Source organism: Solea senegalensis, linkage group LG12, assembly GCF_019176455.1.
Source record: "Solea senegalensis isolate Sse05_10M linkage group LG12, IFAPA_SoseM_1, whole genome shotgun sequence".
Taxonomy (NCBI): Eukaryota; Metazoa; Chordata; class Actinopteri; order Pleuronectiformes; family Soleidae; genus Solea; species Solea senegalensis.
Window position 1 is genome coordinate 13,638,227 of NC_058032.1, and position 22,603 is coordinate 13,660,829.

General features: G+C 41.6%; 2 protein-coding genes and 1 pseudogene across 3 annotated transcripts; all 3 read left to right on the forward strand.

Annotated features, from left to right (window-relative positions):
• The first annotated feature begins 2,200 nt into the window (after positions 1-2,200).
• Positions 2,201-14,852, forward strand: eda (ectodysplasin A). Of its 2 annotated transcripts, none has more exons than XM_044039483.1 (8): positions 2,201-2,749; positions 9,673-9,772; positions 11,581-11,619; positions 11,949-12,119; positions 12,474-12,508; positions 12,607-12,658; positions 13,189-13,313; positions 13,647-14,852. In XM_044039483.1, exons 1-8 carry the CDS (start codon positions 2,402-2,404, stop codon positions 13,905-13,907), a joined length of 1,131 nt encoding a protein of 376 aa, XP_043895418.1. In that variant the 5' UTR covers positions 2,201-2,401; the 3' UTR covers positions 13,908-14,852. The 2 variants fall into 2 exon arrangements, with proteins under 2 accessions (XP_043895418.1, XP_043895417.1); XM_044039482.1 differs by having other exon boundaries at positions 2,202-2,749; positions 13,189-13,319.
• Positions 14,853-15,128: 276 nt separating this feature from the next.
• LOC122778613 lies at positions 15,129-17,112 on the forward strand (annotated as a pseudogene).
• Positions 17,113-17,791: 679 nt separating this feature from the next.
• LOC122778126 (transforming growth factor beta activator LRRC33-like) lies at positions 17,792-20,772 on the forward strand. The gene is made up of 2 exons (XM_044039716.1): positions 17,792-17,980; positions 18,161-20,772. Exons 1-2 carry the CDS (start codon positions 17,891-17,893, stop codon positions 20,033-20,035), a joined length of 1,965 nt encoding a protein of 654 aa, XP_043895651.1. The 5' UTR covers positions 17,792-17,890; the 3' UTR covers positions 20,036-20,772.
• The last annotated feature ends 1,831 nt before the right edge of the window (positions 20,773-22,603 follow it).

Below are 22,603 nucleotides of genomic sequence, written 5' to 3' on the forward strand. Positions count from 1 at the left end.
ATGAAACACCCTTTTCTGGTTTCGCATGAAGTCATTCTTCTCCATTATTTCCTCCAACAATAGCAAATGAAACACCAGCAATTACTCAGTATCTGTCAGCATGAGCTCATATCATGAAAGAAAGCACCTCTGCGTAGGTCAGGTACACACAAATGTCAGGTTTGGTCCCAGAGAAATAAAGACAAATGTTATGTGGCACTTGCCTGAAAACTAATCTAAGCTGGCGATTCATCGTGGCCTGAAGTTGTGGCCTACTCACTGCACTGGCTTCATCATCTCAAGCCTCAAGGACAGAGCGATCCACTGGCTCCCTCTGCTTCCATGTTTCAGAGATCAAAGTGTCGACATCTGAGAAGAACAGACGGTTGGCTTTGGATGTGGAGAGAGGAGAAACCGCAGTGCCGCATTCAATCTTGTTAAAGCATTGTCCTGAATATTTGGTGACATAAATGTCAAACCATTCCCGCGAATCGTGAGCTGAGTGACACGTGTTTAGAGAATTTGATGGTGTTGTACACAGAGCGGTGATGACCTCACTGTGACACTGACTTTCTCCCTGGGCTGTTGGTATGTTGCTGAGCCCAACATGGCCCAGCTGCAATAAAAAAAAACATAAAAACAACGTGATATGTAGTCTGTTTGAGAATATAATTTACGATACTTTGGTTATATGATGAAATCATCAACCACTTGACCCGTTTCAACAATAACAGAGGGCAGCATTTACGGGATTGAATCAATTCTTCACACAGGACCGCTGCTCTGCGTGCCAGCCGCACAACAACACAGAGCGGCAAACACAGCGCACCCATGAATAATGGCATGTCTAAAAGCCTAAAACATGTAAACAAAACACTGTGTTACACAAGTGACCATGACTTCACACGCGTGTAACAGAATATAAATCATCACAGAAGGTCGTGAAAAATAATCACACACACACAACGCTACACCCAGCAGTGTAACGAATAGCAATAGGGTCATAATATTATAGTAATACTATATTATTCCCACAGTAATATTCAGGCAATAGCTTGGCAATGACAAGTGCAATAAGACAAATTCAAAATTAAAAAAAAGTTAAAAGTCAACCTCCCTTATGTCTCCCATTGTTAGTGCCAGGCATTGCTTGCTGATTACTGTACAAATAAGATGGCAAAATAATAATTACATTTTTAGTGTAGTGAAGTCCAAGCACCAGGATGAAATGACTCATTATAAAAAAAAACTACTGTTTTGAAATTAAAAGCACATTATTTGGATAAATAACAAAAGAGCATTTAAGTAGCAGAGCTCTACATTTTGTTCACCTTTCCGCATGACTTTTCAACAAAATTATCACAATTAATTAGTATAATTGATGCATGAAGCTTGAACAGAGGGGCACAAAATACAGCTGCCCTATTATGACCCTCTCATAAAGCTGGACCTGCAGTACAGGAATTTTATTTTTCTTTAAAGCTGACTTTATTTACTGGGCAGACACAGTACATTACAGTTTATTACTCGAAACCTGAAGCCCAAACGTCATGTTCTCTCCGTCTGTCTTGATTTCCTGTACTGTCACATGTAACTCAGCCAGTCATTTTGTGGCTCTGAATATGTTTGGACAGATGGGGCCAAAAAGAAGTACAGCTGTGAGCCCCCTTATGACCCCCTGATGGGGTTGGGCCTGGTGTACCATCATGTTCTGCTTCCTCTGCTTCATCATCATCTTCTTCTTCTTCTTCTTTCAGTTTGGATGGCGGGTCACAGATTATAACCTGCCCCGCTTGTTCAAAGACACAAAATCTGTCTTTGTTCAATGGGAACATTCATCAGCGTCTTAAAGTTCAAAACGTGAACTCCCCAAACTAAAACACATTATTTCCATCACTCTTGATTTCCTCTTCAGTTTCAGTAGGACAGCGTGTAGCTCCGCCAAATGATTCTGTTGTCCTCAATGTTTGTCGACAGATGAGGCGCACAAAAAATAAAAAAATAAAAAATAAATAAATAAATGTAAAAGTGTGCTGGGCCCCCTCGTGGCTGCAGGACTCTCTCCCAGCATCCTCTCATGATCAACACCAGCTCACACACAGGCGTTGCAGCAGCTCGCTCTGTCCGTTAGGTGTCGCTCGCCTCCTGCATCCTGACGCACCATCCAGCAGCAGCCTCCCCTCAGCTCCAACCTCTGGCCCGGATCGCCTGGGCTCGTTACTTGTCCCGGGCCAATCACAGAGGAGGTGGGCGGACCTCCGGTTGTTACTACAGATACTGGAAGAAGTTTGCACCGCTGACCTGCTGCTGCCGCCGCCGCCGCCGCTGCTGCTGCTACACTCATGACTCTCTACGTTAATGAATAGCCGCGGGAAACGAAACGTGCCGATTATGCCGAGATAAAAGAGCGCCTGGCCCGACAATGATGGCATGCGACGGTTCACCCGCAGAGGATTTCCCGCACAAAGTGATGCCCGGAGCTGCTCCGTGCACGTGCAGCAAGAAGTGCAGGAGTCGGAGCGGCAGCGTCGTGTTCCTGGGATTATTCCTGCTGTCGCTCTCACTTCACGCTGTCACCCTCGTCTGTTACTTGGACCTGCGCTCCGAGGTCAAAAGGGAAATAATCCACCAGAAGCGGGACTCCATGTTGACACTTGCGGGGAGTGACCCGGCTGCTGACCCGACGCCGGTGCTCTCCCCGCCCGGACACCCGCGACCGGACTCCGGCAACAGAGGAGGAGGAAGAGGAGGACTAGGAGAGGGTAATGAGGTAAAAAAAAAAAACATCCCCCAATTATTTAAAGAAAAACAACAAGAAAAAAAAAAAACAAGCTCCTCTTTAGCAACGACATTGTTTTCATTCCTCACACGGAGGCAGTTGAGCTCACTTTGTGTTCATGTGCGTTGAGTCCTGCTGCTCCTCCAGTATCACGGGTGTCAGGTTCTGTGTCTGTGCTCTGTCATGGCATGTTTCTGGGCAACTTATTTTACAGTAGCTTGTCACGAAGTTTGTGCCCGGCCAGGTATTATTCTGAAAAGAGTGCGTGATACAGCCTCATGAAAGAAAAAAGAAGATGAAGAAGAAGAAGAGAAAAGAGATGCACAAACGTGTAAGCTTTGTCACCTGGCCAAGGTTGAGGTAAACACATCCGGGAGGTGGTGGAGGAGGAGAAGGAGGAGGAGGAGGAGGTCCAAATGTAACCTTCATAAAACAAGAAACTGCTGTTTTATTCCACAGTGAAGTCATCAGAATAAAAACGTGTTTTAATACCTAGCAGATTTTAATGAGGGATGGCTCGATGCCACTTTTTTGTGTGCGATACTACACCGATATCACAACCTGATATTCTACAGATAGTGATATCAGACCGATACTGTCTTTTAACTATTTTACATCAGATATATTTACCACCCAGTCATAACCAGCCATGTAAAAAAATATAATGCTCCAACTGCGTGGTCGACATTTGCAACCGCCACTCGCATCCTGGTCACATGACAGTGGCAGCCAATAATACGGCACATAACCCGTGTTTGTTTGTATGTTGAGGCATTTACTGGACGCATCAGTCTTTCCTTGTTTTCTTTTTTCCCGATACCTGATCCAGTGGTTTTTGCCAATATCGGACTTCACAGCTACGTTGTGACATAACTTGAGACATTTGACTTGGTCAAACATGGCAGCAAAGAGTAAAGGGAGTAAAATATATTATTTTAGCTTAAAAATAAGAGAAAAAAACATACATTATATGAAAAAATATGAGTAGGAGTTGCAGGCAGTGTGCTTTAATGTAATGCAAAATGTCCATGATGGGGTCACTTACCTGCAGAATGGTTTCATTTATTTGCCCACGCTCCTTTTAATCAAACGCCATTTAACCCAGAACGCCTCGTTTCCAGAGGTGGGCGCTCAGAGGTGAGGCGCGGCTGCCCAGCTGGATTCACACAGAGCCGGGTCAGTCAGAGTGCTGGAGCAGGTGGACGGAAAATTAACTGGATCACTAGCAGGTGCAAAGCCCAAGGGCTAATGTAAATTCATCAGGACTTAGATGGGGCAGTTGGTACTTGGAGCAGAGCCAGCCCCGTCTCACATGTGTTTTCCTTTTTGGCAGCAGCAGGCTGATTGAATTTTCACTGTGTTGTCTGTGGCTTTGGCAACAGCAACCATCCCCACACGCACACACACACACACACACACACACTACCACCGCCGCACACTCCCTAATTTGATCAGTACAAAGGTATTACTGAAGTGGAGCTCGCTCAGCTTTGCGCATTGTGTCATATGTCACCGGTTGTGTAAGGGACACAATGATCCGCAGCATGTGTCGGGGGGCATTGGCCGAACGTGAACTCGTGTGGATGCATCACCATCTTTAGTCACTTAAAGGAATTCAAGTTATTTAGGACGGAGGCATTTGTTTATCCATAGGAAAGAGTTTCTAGATCCCTCACCAGTATTGGGGTTTGTAACATTTTCCTTTCATTTATTTTCCTTTCACAAGTGGGAAGCTCAGCCTTTTCATTTGGCCCTGAGTGTGTCCTTTGCGAAGCTTATTTTAGAGAGTAGTGGTTTCCCTGGTTAGACCTGAGTGAGATGGGCCTGGTATTTAACCCAGATGGTGACTCTTCATGAGGTGAAAGACTGTAGCCTGGCTGTAAATATTTAACAGTGCTGTGATGCTGTCTTTACCAGATGTCTGCATTAAACAACTCTGATTACACATCCCGCAGTTTACATAGTTGGAGAAACAGGAGCATGTGGCATTTGGACGCAGAGGCAGCACTTGTTAGCTTTTCAGGCATTTCCTTTGAAGAGTCCCTTTTGTAGAGCTAAAAATTGTTTATTGGATTTTTCACACAACTCCTCATCAAAGGCACGTCAGCGGCGTGAGTGATATTTGATGTGATGTGCAGGCTTACAGACAAGTGTAACAGAGCGTGAAAAAAACAAAGAATAGCAAAGAAATCAGCGAGGTATCACAACCAGTATGCAAACCAGACGCATCTGACATGATGATAGCGTATAAGTCTTGTCATAATATTAGTGTGTTACTTGTGTTCAAATGGACTCGATCCACTTTGTGGTTGAGCTTTGAAACAATGGCCTTGCACACCACATTTAGTGCCTGTCAGATAGTTCTCAACTGTATTGATTAACAGCTTTGTGAGTCAAACAGAAGGGAAATTGAACTTTTGATCAGCTGAGATCACGCTATTAGGACGGATGAAGTTTCTTGATTCATCAAAAGGCCTTTTGGGATTCGGGATTCAAGTTGTTTATTCTGAGAATTTCAAAAAATGGTTCCGTTTTTATTGCGAAAAACAAGTTCATTTTAAATGTGTGTTATTTTTGACCAGATTGTAATCAATTGTTATTGAATTTTTGTCTTGTACTTCAGCCACCTCTGGCTACTTATTTTACAGTCCGTCAGTGTAGGCCTGGCATGTTGCAGTGAACACACGCAGCCGCATCTGAAGGAAATCACTGTGGCTAAGATTCTCCAGAGTATAGATCCAGGCTGTATGAGCTATAATAACATAATTCTTTAATCAATCAAAATATCCCTGTGAACAGAAGTGGAGCAACTTCTAACTGAGTTTGCAGTGATGTGAGACCAATAAATTAAATAAGACAATACAGCAAATGCTTTCAAATCAAATTTGTCACAATGTAACACCATTTGAGCGTAACTGTATCTGACGGGATGTCTATAAAACTTTATTTTATCTGTTTCCACAGATGTAAGACCAGAAATATTTCTGTTCTTCTTCTGTTATGGTAACTGGCACTTGAAAGGTTTATAGACCTTCAGATATTTTGCCAGCAGTCATACTGTTTAAAGGAAAATACATAATAAAAACATCAGAATAAATTGTAAAATGGTAACATCCTTTTGTTGGAGAAATTCACCCGTTTCTGTCAAGCACTTTGCGCACCACTTAACATCTCGCACGTTTTCCGTCCCCGTAGTTGCTTCTTAATGAGAGAAGATAATCTGCTCCTTTATGATCTGGATCTGGGAAGTGAACAAACACTCGTCCCTTCAACAGTTGGTATGCCCTTGAGCAAGGCAGTAAATCCCAGCTGTCCAGCAGATCTGCACAGTTCCCAACAGTAAAATATCCCCCCGCCATATGCGTGTGTGCGTTGCTCTTAAGTGCGAGGCACGAGTGCGAGGCAGGGCATGACTAAGTGTCACTCACAGTCGGCCGACCACAGCAAGTAAAACATAATAAAATTCAATCCTCCGATTTGTGTTAGCTTGGTTAGCGTCTCATACTTGAGTCTAACATTTTTCTTATAGCCATTATATGAAATAATTTCCCCCCTCTGATGTATGCCTTCAAAGTCCCACAAAGAACAGATGCTGAAACATCTGGAGTCTACTTAGCGGCTATTAAAAAAGTCAGTTTGATGGGACACAAAGTCCTCAGCAGCATACATGCTCTGGAGTGGTGGGGTGGGCTGTCACCCACATCTACTTTAATTGTGACCAGTGCGTGATTAGTTAAAACAAGCAGTATCATATGTACTGATAGAGCAGGCCTACATGTCGGGGATTAATCAGTATGGACACCAGTGCCATAAAAGCACAAGGCAGAGAGGAGGTAGCGAGATCAGAGATATGAGGCTACAAACTTTTCCGTATAAGAATAGTCTTGACAGACAGAAGAAGTAGACGCCCAGTAAAGATTAAGTCCAGAGTCAGAAACTCTTCTACCAAAATAATAAATTCTCAAGGCATTCATGGCATTCAGCTCGGCATCACTTTGCCAGCAAGTGTTGCAAGAGACTGAAATGTGACTGGCTGTTGACAGGCAACATTTCCCTTAGGTTGAGTTCCACAGCTTTTTAGATGGTAATCTATGGATCCCGTTATTAAATTAGCCCAGTAATGTTTTAAAATATGTGGCCTTCCAAAGAGCAGTTTTAGAAATTGGACAAGGCTCAGACACTCCTTGTGGTGACATTTAAGAGGAAAATACACTGCCATTGTTGTATCCAGGAGGGTGAATCACTGCAGTATTGTGAGCCTCCAGTTCACACAAAAAAAGGTATGCATGCCTTTTAAATTAGTAATGCCTGTACAGCAGTACAGGCATTACTAATGATGGGCACCCAGAATGCATCTGGCACCCTCAGCCACCAGACCTCAGTGTTGCCTCTTCAACTTTTGTAACCTCACATTCTCAACCGCAGTTTAGTGACTAAATCTTGGACGAGCAGGGAAAATTAAAGGCGTTACTGCTGTAACCACAAATGTCTGTATTTGCGGAGAAAATATAGAAGGAGTCAGAAGAACTTGACAGCTTGATGGTTTCAAAAACACACAAGCCAAAACAGTTTATTACCATAGTCAGCTTGAAATGTTGTGTATGTCAGAGAGTTTCAGTGCAGAAGTGCCATCCGTAGTTATTTTAACTGTGTTAATGGGGCAAAAAGAAGTCTTCTGATCAGAAAATTACACATCCCTGAGGTAACTGAATTTTAGTCATATCCTTTACAGAGCAACGGGGAATCAGGTCCTCTGAGCATAACAGCACCCCCCCACACACACACTTTGAAGATTTGAGAGCCCTCTAATTAATAGCATTTTCCCCTTGTCCTAAAAAGAATGGTTTACTCAATAGTTGGCACTTGGCATACATACCAACGCGTTGTCATCCTGATTTACTGTAACTGCGTGCCTTTGAAGGGCATGGATGTTGTAAATGTTTTAATGGAGCAAAATGAAACAAACAAATGGCGCAAAAACCATTGCTCAGAGCTGTATAAAGGAGCACCTTTTATTTATATCTTCGTTGCCGTCATCTGAACACCAGGCGCACCAGTTTGGTAGTAGCCTTGCAGACGGCTTGTTTGTTTTTTTGTCGTTCTGCTGGAGCTTAATCTCGGCCCAGAAATTGGCTGTTGAATCATGTTTGGCTGTCAGAACAGACGAAAGTGTAATGCCATATGCCTGAACACACACCCAGAATGCTTTGAGAGGTAAAAGCCCCCTGTATGCCAACAGCTGGAGAGGAGATGTGGAGACACCTGCGCACCAAATGAACAGCAAACGTCGCTCCTTGTGGGAACATCTGGAGGTCTGTGTGTCGATAAAGCGTTCCAACACATACTCCACCATCAGGCTGGAATTCCCTTGCCTTTAAGGTCAGACATGGCTGGCAGCTGGTCAGGGATGTACATTTTAACTACTTTGAGCTTGCCCAACACAGCCAGTGGGGGGGTGTTTGACATGATACAGCTCATCCTTCACTGCAGGGGGGAGTTCCCACATCTGAGACAAGGTATAGAAGAAACCCGAAACATAACTTTTCTTGTCTGTCTTCTCATAGTCTTTCAGTGGCTCTGCTTCTAAACCACACAAAGAGGCAGTGGGAGTTCACGCTGCTTTCACGGGAAGGAGATTCTCGCTGGCGGCGCAGTTTAACAACTATGTTTACTCGAGCGTCACACATGGAAACATGGAATATGTCATCTTGTATCTCCAACTGGGTTAAACCCCCATGGAGAAAGAGAGGTCAAAGTGTGTTGTCAGTAAGCGTGTCAAATTCACTCAAAGCTGAAAAAACTGAACGATAAAGGGCTCTTACAACCCCGTTATTTATTATTATCTTTTGATCCATGTTAAGGTGCTGCACGTGTCACTGCTTTGGAAATGTCAGTTCTACAAACTCCAAGCAGATGTCCAGCACAATACAAGCTGTCTTGTCGTGTCCTCATCCATTAAGAGCCTTCATATCTCATACTCTTACCATTATTTATGCTGACAACCCAAAGTGTGACCAAAAGCGATCTTGTATATTACGAGGCTCGACGAAAGGGCGGCTTTGGGTGGTCGCGTTGTGTTCCCAGGGCCAGCACTCGCTGTCCATCCACCTCTGGGGATCTTCCAAAGATGTGATCTCAAACTGGCTGTTCTCGTCGAACGTTGAATAATCTGCATCTAAAAAGTCTTAAAATCCTTCCTTCCTAGAGTGCTACAGTCAGGTCAGCGCGTCCTACAGAGTTCATGTGAATGTAGGTCAACGAGAACCAGTCGCATAAGAACACAGGCATGCAGTCTGTCCCACCACTCGCTCGCCCATGGGAACACCCCACAACTGTTGCTTTTCCTTCGCTTTTCCTGCCTTCAGCGTTGAACTCAGACCAGCTCCATCAGATCCTTTTCTTTGACTCTGTTGTTTTAGCACATTCATGCTGCCTCTGAATAGGGTTGGAACCAGGTGCCCCGTGAATGGGTTTTGCTCTCAAATTAACCACAATTCATGCCCTCCCTTTGTATAAAAAGGTGAATTTTAGAGCAGCAGTGGCCAGGTGACTGTCTCAAACGGCAGAAACGCAGACAAAAGTGACTTGGGTTACAGGATGAGTTACAGCCCCGATGGGGCAGACAATGACTTGGCCACAAATGAATGTGCCGCTTGACGGTGTCTCAAATCTTTTCAAATGCCTCAAGTTGTGTCTGTGCAAACAATATACCTCAAGAATAGAGAGGCCACTTGTAAACATGGTCTCAGGAACATGTATCACTTTTGTTTGCCTCGTGGAACTAGTGTAAGGTGGTCTTGGCTGGTATTAATATACTGAGGAGAGTCTCTGTGTTCAAAATGAATAATCACTCTTGAATTTCCTGCTACGGCTATTTTCCATGCTCATTTATACGTGGGGTTTTGTTTCACCAGGAGAGGATACTGCACAGAAATAGTGACTTCCGTGCCACTGAGGATAACAGGGGCATAACTCAGCGATCGAAAAGGAGTCCCGGCAAGCAGCCAGAGACAGGTATGAGGTTTTTTTTTTTAAATTCTTCCTCATGTTTATCATTCCATGCATTGACATAGACATTTGCCGATGCATTAGCTTTATTGCCTCCCCATCTATATACTTTAGGCTCCGACTTCAAATCCAGTGCATTAAATGCCTGCAGCAAATGTACTGTCTGGTGCATCTCTGTATCACTGTGTGTTCTTGTCATGACCTGGTCAACCTTTTGGATTACAGTTTTTTTATAACTCTTATTTAAAGTGGATTCAGGATGTAAATAACAGGCTGATGTTGGGCTTCAGGCTGTTCAATTTTGAAAACAGTTTTGTTAACGGTTTCTCACTTTCCCGTCAAATTGATTTTTTTACTGCTCTGTTCTTATTTTACAGAGCAGCGCCACCACATTATGTTGTTGAGTTTATAGAGCAACAGATTAAATGGAATGGGATTGATTATTACTTGGATAGCAAAGGAGTTTTGGGAGGGTTTCTCCGATTTGAAACAGACAGCCAAGCCTGTGTTAATTTCCCTCACGTCAAAATAATGTCAGGTCCCCAAAATATCTTTAGTATCTTAGCAGGTTAAGGCTTCGGGAGTCCTGATGTGCTATCAGTCATATCTAAATAAAACGTGATCACGCACAACATGTCGTAAATTAAGAAAACCAGGTCGACGTTTGGGTTATCATCCTAAAACTTGATGGCTTTCATTTGATCTATTTAAGTGATTTATGGTCATCGATAGCTCGGCAGAAAACTACATGGGCAATATATTTGAAATTGCTTTTGTAGTTAGTTTTTTTTGGTTGTTGTTGTTGAGAATGTGAGCTATGCAAATAAAAAAAGCAAAGCCTTTGAAGTTTCATGTCTGAGTGCAACAAGTGCAGCATGATCACAAGGCATTCCAATGTCTGTGGCGTGACACTGAATACTTGGGGGTTTAGTAATTGTGTTTAAATTAGAAGAAAAAACTCACCTTTGAGACTTTCTACATAAATCAGTAAAGTCCCGAGCCTCTAAACACTAATCATTCCCAGGTCTCTCTTCTGCTCTCAGCGTACAGACAAAGGCTTTTGTAATCTCAGCCTTAGATGTGTGTGTGTGTGTGTGTGTGTGTGTGTGTGCGGCGCGTGTGTGTGTTTGTGCGTGCGTTTTCTGCACTCCTAACGGGCACCAGATTCCAGATAGGGCTGCTCGTTAAGAGAAATCTATGCGGATGCATCCAGTCATTTAGCCAGAGGAGAAACGCTGGCCATATGTTTGAGGGGGACTCAAACTGTGAGGTTTTAAGGTTAAATGGCCTTTGTAGTTGTAATGACATGGTAAACACAAGAACAGCGAGACGGCATTTTGAAAAGGATTCTTCAGCTGCACACGGAGAACACACGCAGCACCACACCGAGTGCATTTCGTCTTTCAAGCGCTGACATATAATAGATGCCCCACCAACACCCGTGCACACATGTACACGCACACACACACACACACACACACACACAAACTTTCATCTGCGTTCTCCATCTGGGCTTAATTCAAAGAAAAGGATTTTGGCAGGATAAAGTATCTCTCTAATGATCTTCTCCAGTTCCACTGCCTGTGAATGCTTAAGGCACTTGTTCATACAGAGGAGGTGAAACCACACTTACAAATTACTACACTAGAAGATACCACAGACTGACATACCTCCAATCCAGTGTACAGTGCTCGACATCATGAATCTGTTATTTTAGCCCACTTAAGGATACCTGCACAGAATAAGCTGGAAGTGTGAGCTGTAATTGTTCCGCAGACCATTTCAAGCCCACTCACTGTTTTTGTTTCTTACAGAATCAACGGGAAAGGAAAAAAGGAGGGAGAGGAAAAAAGGTGATTACAAAAAAAAATTTCTGCTTAAATTTCTGTAACATTGCTACTTGCCATCTTCTTTCTGAGCGTTTTCTTGATATCATCCAACATTCACAAAGTGAATGACAGGCTTTCAGTATCTGACTCTGTCTTTCACAAAAGAATTCACATGATTCTCGTCTCCTGCTCCACTTCATATCAGAATTTACAATCTGTGTCAGATGCTGTACAGATTGTAAATCCCATGGAGGCGTATTTGTGATTTTGAGCTGCATAAAAGGATTAAAAGGTAAACCTGCTTATTGTTTTTGTAGTTTGCCAACCATTTTGTTTTGTTTTTTTCTCTACAGGGAAGAAAAGGCCTGTGCCGGGGCCTCCTGGTCCCCCTGGTCCCCCGGGCCCACAGGGCCCTCCGGGAATCCCTGGAATACCCGGTATTCCAGGAAGCATTGGTGTGGGGCCTGCAGGGCCCCCTGGACCTCCAGGGCCACAGGGACTTCCAGGCGCTCAAGGTCCAGCAGGTATAAAATGTAAAATAGAAATGACACAATAACGTGCTGAGATAGTAAAGACTCAAGCCAGAGATCTTGAAAACACCCACAAGTTGAGAGATTTGTTCTTAGATTACAGTAATTTCCTGCACGTAGACACATTCCCACACTAGAAGGCGGCTCAGGTTGTCAAAATCGATGAACTCATTGTCTGCACAGTGAGAGTTTCAGATGCGGTATGTCTAACATTGTGTGAGATCGTAGTGCTCTGTCTTCAAGCTATGTCGGTGTTTGTTTTATTTTAATCTTCATCTTGTCCTCTTGTTTTTTTTTCTCCTTTTCTTTTTTAACACGTCTCTCTCTCTTTTGCTCTTGTTGTTGCAGGGGTTCTCGATAAAACAAAAGCAAAGGACTTCCAGGTACTTAAATTCAATTTCTGAAACACTTGTTCTCCTGTTCCACTGTGTGTTCCAACCCTAAACCCAACCTGTAGTTACCCGAGACCTTTGTTTTTCAGCCTGCAGTGGTTCATTTGCAAGGGCAGGAAACAACCATCCAAGTGAGAGAAGGTGGGTCTTGTGTGTGTGCACTGTTGTGGTTACACCTCTGTGGCTCAGACAAAATATTAAACACACTTTTATTCTCTGTCAGCACCATTTGTCAGAGACTTGGATCTGCAGCTTAACTAATATACACGGCTGCTCCGCCTCAACACTCAGGATTGGTTGATTTAAAAATCCTCACGCTGGAGATCCAATGTGTTGGATATTGTTTCTTCTTTATTTGATGGAACATGAATGCGGTCACCTACATAACCTATTTGTTTGGTTCATCAATATGTATTTAAAGATTATGTAAGATTACAGTAAGACTAATGTAATCCTATAGCTATTATAGGATTAGCAAACAATTATCCGCATTTAAACTGGCGTGCGTTGATGTTATTATTTTGCCGCTGTTTGGTCTTTTCTCAACAGAAAAAATGTAACACAAAAATACGATGTTTTAAATGTAATAGCCATTTGTTAAGATTTAAAAGTTACGTGAGCGTTGCCTTTACTGACTGTTTGCTTCTTGTTTGTTTGTAATTTGTCTGTAGATCTGTCAGAAGGCATCCTTAGGAACTGGAAGATGGTGTCCATCCACCACCGGGTTTTTAAAATGCACCCTCGCTCTGGAGAGCTGGAGGTGCTGCTGGACGGTGTCTACTTCATATATAGTCAGGTAGAAGTGAGTACGGTCCTTGACGTAACTCTTAAAATTTACAGCTCAGATTCAGAAGAACTGGCAGATGTTGTGCAGTTAAGCTTAAAAACCTGCCTGCTTTACTTATCTGTACTTGTTTTTTGAGTTATGAGACATTTTTATTTTCCACTCTCCCAGTGGCTAAATGTAAAGCTCTATAACTCAAACCATTGTTTGGCAACTCTGATGTTTTAGCCGTTTCATCTTTAAATGAGCTCTCAAATGTTGCTGTTGACTAGTTTGGTCTGTGTGTGTCTCAGTCCTTTGTGATTTATTTTATTTTTTTTTTTTGTCTTTCCCCCACTTCACTAGGTGTACTACCTCAACTTCACCGATATTGCCAGCTATGAGGTGATGGTGGACTCCAACCCGTTCCTCCGCTGCACCTGCAGCATCGAGACGGGTCAGCGCAAGTTCAACACCTGCTACACGGCTGGGGTGAGCCTGCTGCGCGCTGGCCAGAGGATCTCCATTCGCATAGTGTATGAGGACACGCTCATCAGTATGACCAATCACACCACCTTCCTGGGAAGTGTCAGACTTGGAGAGGCTCCATCTGCTGGACACAACTAATAACTACACAGCCACCAGGCCTCTGCAGAAAATGACAAAAGTTGCTCGCAATGGTCAAATCAGTTCAGAATCACACAGGTTTTCTCATCCTGCCTGATCTTGGACTCATGAATTGATACGATATTGAAGGAGCAACTTCTTGTCCCAAGTGCTGCCCCCGTTAAAGGGATACTTCAATCCTCCGGGCTGATTAAGGTTGAGGAAGCCTCTGAGTGACTATTGTTCACTTCCACAGCTCTGTGTTAAAAGGAACAATATACTGTCATAGCTGTCCTTCACATTGATTCTGTGCAAAGAGATCAGCCCGGATGAGCCGGGCGTCCTCATCCGACAAAAGGTTTATATTTATAGTTACTATTGTGTCCAAACAGACGGACAGCATCTCTCTGTATAACAATGATTGACACTGCGCTGACAGATACTTAAAATGTATAATATTTTAAAGTGCTGTTGAATGTGGATCTTGTATCTCCCAAAAAAAAACAAAAAAATAACACCAGCTATTTGAAATGTTTTATTTGCAGATTGTATACTTGGCCTTTTTTAATTAACTTAATTGTATTAATGGTTGTATGTGAGTGGTTTTAACAGAGGGTTCAAAGCTCCAAAAGCCCCTGGGTTAAAGAAATAATGAAAAGACCATATAAATGTTATAAAGTATAAAAGGTACAAGTGCAAAGCTGAGAAAACCCATTTAAACGGGAGTTATTAGGTGTTCACAGAGCAACAGCACTATATATTTTGCGCACATTTGCACTACAGCATCCCTGCAGAATATCAGTGATATGTTTTGTTACAGTGCTATTGTTTAGTTACAATATGAATGAATCCATGTGGAATAATTATAATTGTTTATACATCTCTGTACATATTGTATATAAAATGGGATATACTTTTGTAAATGGAGTTGATTGATGGATTAAAGTGTTTCATTTTCTGTCTAAATGCATTTTCCTGTCTTCTGTACTCTGTAGTCTGCTGGTGGTACTGATTTTAAAAGGTTAAAACTTGGTTTTCCGATTGGCACAAGTACTGACAAGAACCAAAGCTGTTCTATCAGGGAGGCCTTCACCGTGATTGCAAGTTTCACAACGCATTGCTATGTGGGCCGTAATCTTCATACAATCTAAATGAATTCCATCTTGAGAGGCAGAGAGAAGATAGTTCCTCATTTAGAAACTCATTGTGAAACTGAGCATTTAGTTTTTCCGGGTTTAACTGATGTGTGACCTCACCCATTTCTGTAACTTGAAGACATCCAGACTGCAAGGCTCGGTATGCTGTACAATTCTTTATTATCAATAGTGGCATTTTTGTTTTGTCTTAGTCTTTTCCTGGTGCACAGAGCCAGTGTTTTAGAAAATGATTTTCGGAAACTCCAGGGGGATTTAATTCTACAATTAAATCAACCACGTTCTGAGGGAGTCAATGGGAAAATGGCCAAGACGTCTGAAACAAGGGAGGTATGTCACTGATTATGTAGGATGGAGTCATCTTGGACATTGTACTACTGAGATTAATGTCATCATTGAGCATTCAGACAGTACTGCAAGGATATATTTTCTTGTAATGTTTTGTTTTCTCTCAGGACATTAAGCCAAGTGCTTTCCAAAAAGCTCAGAGCTCTCTGAAGATGTCCTTTATGAGAGAAAAACGGGAAGAGGGCCGCTGCAGAGGTGGGTTGGAGCTAAGAACTGAAAATGTGTCCATTAGTTACAGTCTAATCTGGTAGTGAGGCCATAAACAGCATTTGCTAAGTTAATAAAATTAAAGTATCATGTTTGTTTCCTACTCATGCCAGCTCCAACATTCCTGCAGTTAACTGCTTGCACTAACAAACAACCAGACATAAGAGGTAAAACTAAATTCAACTCCTTGGCTTCAGAGTTGCACTGTCTGCCATTGTTTTGAATAAGTGTATCTCGCCTTTTCCCATAGGAAATATAACTGTGATCTATTGGACTGTTGCTGCACAGCAAGGAAATGCAATTTCACAAAAGGAAAACAGAATTTTTGTCCAAGAGGATGGTTATTACTTGGTGTTTGGACAAGTATTGTCACTGAACTCAAGCATAACGAAGTTGATATTACGTCTGATTTGTTCCAGCTTTTCATCTCATGCTCTGCTCAATTCACAGGTTACGTTCAAAAGCCCAAGCACAGTTGTGGGTCACATTATTCGGAGCTGGAGCTCCACTGAGACGACATCAACAGAGCTCTTGCGCTGCCTGCAAGAGGTGCCTGCTGATGCACATCCTACCAACACATGCTACACTGCAGGTCAGTGAGGCACTGCTGCGCTACACTGTGGCTCCTTAAGGAAACAACATTTTTAATGTGTATTATTGTACACATCTAACCATTTTATTATGTACACATTAAACTGTTCAAAAAAAAATTAAGAATAATTCTTACTTTCATTTTTTCATATAGATTAACTAAGAATAGATAATGTGTCAATGACGGGAAATATGCTTTCGTAATAAGGAGACAGGCTTGGCTTTGCCTTTTTATTTTAACTTTATAATTTCCAAATGTAAACTTAGTCCTCTAAACTAAGCAGCATTGCCCAGCTTGTCCTTGTATAGGTTCAAATGTCATCCATCTTACAATTATAAGCAACAGACCTTCGACATTTTCAAGTGAAAACACAAGGGTGGAAATTCTCACAGCCACTTCCACTAAAGACACAATGGGTCACTTGTGTAATCCTATGCTATGATCTTCAAAGTCACCATTTCTCTGTAGATTCTGGATTAACACCATCTCTCTCAACCACTTTTCTCATAATAATGGCTGCATGTTTTGGAATAATGTGGTTCCCTTCAGTGGAGACTTCCAAGACAATGGACCCTAAGCCAACAAGCACTGGAAAAAGCTCACTCAAAAGTATGTTTTCTCTTCATCATCATCATCATCCATCTGCGGATGATTCCACAGGTATTGTGCGGCTGCATCGGGACAATGAGTTAGAACTGGTGGTCCCGTACCGGCAACAAGCCCTCATCTCGACGGCTGCAGATTCGACCTTTTTTGGCATCATGCAGCTGAACTGAGAGACACTACTATGCAGCCCATTGTTGCAGGAAGTGGATAGCTGACTCTGAGCTGTGTGTGAGGGCACGCTGATAAAGAACCAACTGTTGGATGATACTTATCTCAGGGAAATGCATAACTTTTTAATTAAACTGCTCTCCTGACAGCATTTATGAGGACCGTTATTTTTTCTATAAACATATTTAGCCAGGTCGTCCACTTGAGTCTGTTCTTTAGATTCGCTTAAAGGTCCTTTCAACGATCTATTTTTTGCATGTCTCTTTATACCTGGGCTGCTTCCCTCCAGCTCCACCTCCACACTCTCTGTTTATTTGTTCCTCTCATCTATTTTTGAATGGTTTCCATTTTCCCTATGAGTATGACAGGAACAAACAAAGGTATACATTTATATCCACCCACCAGGATGGGTTTTTCCTGTCTGACATGTAAATATAGAATACAGTAAACACTGTAAATGCTTCATGATAATTATTATTATATTACATATATATATATATATATATATATATGTATAGGATTAAAATGATTAAAGTTGTTAAACTGTTAAACTGGATAATATGCCATAGTGCAAACATGTTACAATATAACATTTGGTTCCTTACTAACTTTAAAGTGAATTAGTGTATTCAACACCTAAATATAATCAGCTTTAACTGTATTGAACTGTATTTAATTAAATTAGAAGGTTGTTTTCTAAAGCTGAAGAGAAAGTGATGTACCAGTGGCCAGGCCTTTGTTGTCTTAATATAGCAACAGCGTCTATCTGGTGTCCACAGACGTTTTCCCGCTCACCCTTTTTTTTCTTTTTTTTTTTTATGAAGCATGGTTATAAGAGGAGCTGTGTGCGTGAGCGTGTGTATATGAGCTCTGACACCAGTGGTGGTACCATACCCTTTAACAGCAGCAGAAGCGGCAGCTGAGGAACAATGGTCAGGCACATGTTCTCTAATGTCCTACTCCTCTGGTCACTCAGCTATGACATTTATATAACTGGACTGACATTTGATTATCCAAAGGTAGGTTCAAGATGCTTCATTTCAAATGTAAAGTGTGTAAACATCGTTGTGATGTAATGTGTAATCCATTAAGTTGCACTTTTTTCCCAGCTTTAAAGATCTAAGAATCTGCTAAATTAGTTTGACTGTGATTTCCATGGACCACACTCTGATTATGATTAATGTTCCTTCCATTTCAAGGAGCAGTCCTGGAACAACCAGAACCTCTATTTTGTCCCTCAGGATTTAGATGTAAGGCTTAGAAGACTAGACCTGTCCAATAACTTCATCAGACAGTTGCACACAGTTGTTTTGCCATACTTGCAGCAGCTGGACCTAAGCTCCAACCAGCTGGATCTCATCTCTGAGGGGGCTTTTGAAAACCTGGCTCAGCTTGAAGAATTGAATTTGTCCAGAAATGCACTGGACAACAACCTTGGCAGCAACAGCAAAGCTCTCCAATCCATTGGTAGACTGAAGAGCTTGGACATATCGATGAATGGCTTGAGTGATTACTCAGCGGAGATGTACCTTCGAAACAAATCTTCTCTTAATCAACTTAAGATGACGGGTAACGCTTTAACACGACTTTCGCACAGCTTGTTCAAAGAGAGTAAAGGTTTGAGGGCCATTACTATGGAGAACAATCTGATATCAGTGATAGAAGAGGGGACATTTGAACCACTGAGCCAATTAGAGATGCTGAACTTGGCCAAAAATAACATTGCACAAATCTGTGATTTTACATTACATCAACTTAAATACCTGAATCTTAGTCGAAATTCAGTGGAGTTTTTTGTGTCGCGTGAAAATGACCTGCTGTATAGGCTTGAAGTTCTTGATTTGAGTTTCAACAAACTCCTTTATTTCCCAATTGTTCCAAAGATGAACCAGCTGAAGTACCTTCATCTGCAGAATAACATGCTTGGCGCGTTACATTTAGAAGCTGCAATGGTATCAGAAGTAAATTATCTTTATCATGAGATTATGAATGAGAAAATAGTTACAAAAAATACCCTACACTCTAACTGGAGGCTAATGCCACTAGTTTATATGGACCTGAGCAACAACCACTTCAGGTCTTTCCCACTGGAGACTTTGAGCCGTCTCACATTTTTGGAAACACTGAATTTCAGTTACAACTGTCTGCAAAGCATCATCTGGAACGTGAGGCCGTACAGTGATAGAGAATACCATCGGCAGATTTTCTTTCCCTCCTTAAAGCACCTCAACCTGCAAAGCAATGGCCTTGCATACATTTCCCCGCTCTTTCTTAATGCACTCACACAAATAGACACGTTCAATTTACAAGACAATTCAGTGCAGCCGTGTGCTCATACGGACCATTTACGAAGCTCGGAATCAACGCAGCAAATTCACCTCAATGGGTCCTGTGTTGCCTTCCAGACGCTCAGTACTCTTAAACACCTAAATCTTGAGGGAAACAATATCAAAATGCTCAATGCTAATGCATTTCAGGAAACCTCTTTGGTTTCCCTCAACCTTGCAAGAAATGCACACATGGTGATGCACGTGAGTGCACTGGATGGTGTGCAGGAAACCCTGCAGTCCTTGATTATCAGTGAAACAAACATGACCAGCTCAGATCTGTCTCTACCCTGCATGCCAGCATTAACTCATCTCAACATGTCAAACAATCGTCTTGATAGCATACCCAGCTCAGGCTGCTCCCCTCTGAGGGAAATCGACATACGGAACAATCGTTTAGTGTCTTTAAACAATTCTTTCATTAGTGCTATATCTGCACACCTTCGTGTCATGTTCATCAGTGGAAATGACTTCAACTGCTGTGACAGCAAGTGGCTGACAACTCTAGACGAGTTGAAAGTAAAACTGCCTGATATGAGTGGCACTGAATGCTTTTCGGGTGATAGTAGAGTCAACATGACAGTGTATCTGAGAAGCTCTTCTTCTTATTGTCTGTTTCATAACAAATCACAGGCACTTCACTCCTGGCAAATGTTTATTGTTGTTTTATTTGTATTTGTAATACTAACCTTCTTGATTATATTTACCAGGAAACTGTGTTGCACACAAATACCATTTGTAGTGTGATTGGGAGTTTATTTTGTGCGTTGATAAACATACTGCATGTGAGAAACGGCAGAGCAGACTATAGCAACTGGAGCACAATTCCTGTGAGTTTGCCTTTGCGTGACGCATTTACAGAAGTGCAGCTTAATGGCTGTTTAGGTTGTAAAAACAAACAGACTTTCAGTTAAGTAAAGCTGTAATGACTTCATAATGGGACACATGCATCTTCTCACATTTTTCAAAGCCTTCTCTTGTGACTCCACTCCCCATTACTTGTCTGTCAGACATGTATCCCACCGTGTGACCTGTGTAGTGAATTGTTGTGATTGAAACTGGCTTTATTGACTCCCAAGCCGTTTGGTTGCAGCTCGTGCCAAATCACTAATCACCCGGGGAACTTTTAGCCCATCCACCATTGGAAATTGTTTGTTTGCAGCCAAAAGTTTAACCTTGACTCAAATTTCTATGACGTCTGCAAAATCTTGCACAACATTCCCAGAATCAGTGTTGACCACCACAAACGCTCACTTTAACGTCAATAACAAACCTCGTAGGAGTCTCTGTATAAACATATGTATATATATTCTTAAATAAATTAATTGTATTTGACAGTGTGCATATACAAGATCCACCTTATGCTATTTGCAACTGTGTTGTGTGCTGTAATCTGTATCATTTATGTGGCTCTGAAATTGTCAAAAATCAAAAACTGTTTACAACAAACACGCTGTACGTAATAAACAGTCTGTATGAAACAACCGGAAAATTATAGCAATATTCATTTTAGAAAATGCACTCCCCTGCTTTTATTTACATGCAAAACAAATCACGGAGGTTTGATGGGGAACAATTCTGTTTTCATTATAGCACAATTTGAATCCCAGCATGGCATAGAATGCTGAGTGAGCGGCCTCTACCATTCATTGGGTCCTTGTACAATAAATGTGACTAGATTTGCATCCTCTACTTCAAGAAAATAAATGCCCTCTACCAGCAACACATGAATAGAGTTAATTTTATCCTGTTGATCTACAGACAGTGGGGTGAGGTGACTGTCTGGCGAAACAATCATAAATTCTGTGGATTTTATTACACTGCAACTAGTTTTGGATGACATAGGGAGAAACTACTGCTGGAGGATATCCTGTTGAGAAATTATCATACCGTCTGACTCATGCTTCTGCTTTAAACTAAAGCAAAGTGCCACTTTGCAATTCTTAGGCCCATGACCCCATTGCCCACTCTTATGTGATCTCACCATTTGTAATTTGTATCAAAACCACCTGGATGTCTATTGATCTAGTTGTTGAGCAATATAACTAAGAAATATCTCTGTTGCCCCACCTACAAGATTTAGGTACAAGATCAAGTAGCAGCTTGACAAGTTCAAACAAAGAGCACTCGAAGAAAAGAACACTGTGTGTATAGTATTAGGTGTAAAACCATAGGAATGCAAGTAGCAAATTGTGTTCATTCTTCTTCTTGGCGGTTAATGGTAGCTGGTATTTAGATATCAGCAGCAGCTTGTTTGTTAGCGCTCTGAAAAGTTGTATCACTGTCAGTCTTTCCCTCTAGGGTAACTGTATTTCCAGTAAACAAGCAAAGCATTGTCATCGTTGCCCAATTAAACCTGGCGCTATAAAAGAAATTGTTTCTATAGAGACAATCTTATCTTGCATCACTGCTATCTTGTTCCTCAAATGTAGTACATATCATACTCTGTACTGTCTCACCTTCACTCATTTTTATCTTTTAGTCAGAAATGTGCACACCTAAATTGTAGTTTTATTTCACAAATGCAAAATGCTCCTTCCACACACTCTTATCAACTGACACAAAAATGTTATGGTGCAAATATTTATACATCCCTTGCTGTGTGTTTTCTGAATTTTCTTCTTATTATATTTTGCTATTTATTATTTTTTTGGCCAGCTTAGTGGAGTCTGGACCACTTTAATTTTATTCAGGCTCTTGGGAGCCACTTGACCCTGTCACGTCCTCGCAGCCGGTGTCCTGTTTTTTTCCATCCAGGAATCCATCCATGATAGACCATAGATAATCCCTGTCTGCTCTTACAGCATCAGCCCTAATGTGCTATGTAAATAAACAAGACATGATGGTCTACACCGGTCATTCCCAGAGTCTGGGAACACAGATGGGTTGTGTGAGACTTTGCAATAAAATGACGTGATAGATTATGCACAAATGTGCTCTTGTTACAGTCTATCTAGTGAATTAGGTTGCAATGGTTTGTAACCTTAATATTTTCTCTCCAGCCCATAACCTTATGCCTGCATACGTTTGTAAATTTTGGTAAGTGGGGTACAAATTCTTTTTCTGATGACTTTTAACATATACTCCCTTTCTTTGAACATAAATAACTGTACCTCCTGCTCAGGCATGCTACTTTAGTTATAATGCATGTGACCAGAATGATCCATTTCTTTTTTACTTTGTCAAGTTAACAGAAGATGTGTCATGTATCATAAAAGTGAAAAAAATGTTTTGTATGCAATTTAATACATTTCAGAGCATGTATTTTTAACATTTATATTATGCAATATATAAGGTAGTATATTTTAAATCACA

Excerpts from the sequence above, each read along its gene's own strand:
- eda (XM_044039482.1), top strand. The coding sequence starts at position 2,402 with ATGATGGCATGCGACGGTTCACCCGCAGAGGATTTCCCGCACAAAGTG. Across the intron at positions 11,620-11,948 it reads AAGGAGGGAGAGGAAAAAAG|GGAAGAAAAGGCCTGTGCCG; the intron begins GTGATTACAAAA and ends TTTTCTCTACAG. Across the intron at positions 12,659-13,188 it reads AACCATCCAAGTGAGAGAAG|ATCTGTCAGAAGGCATCCTT; the intron begins GTGGGTCTTGTG and ends ATTTGTCTGTAG.
- LOC122778126 (XM_044039716.1), top strand. The coding sequence starts at position 17,891 with ATGGTCAGGCACATGTTCTCTAATGTCCTACTCCTCTGGTCACTCAGC. Across the intron at positions 17,981-18,160 it reads TGACATTTGATTATCCAAAG|GAGCAGTCCTGGAACAACCA; the intron begins GTAGGTTCAAGA and ends TTCCATTTCAAG.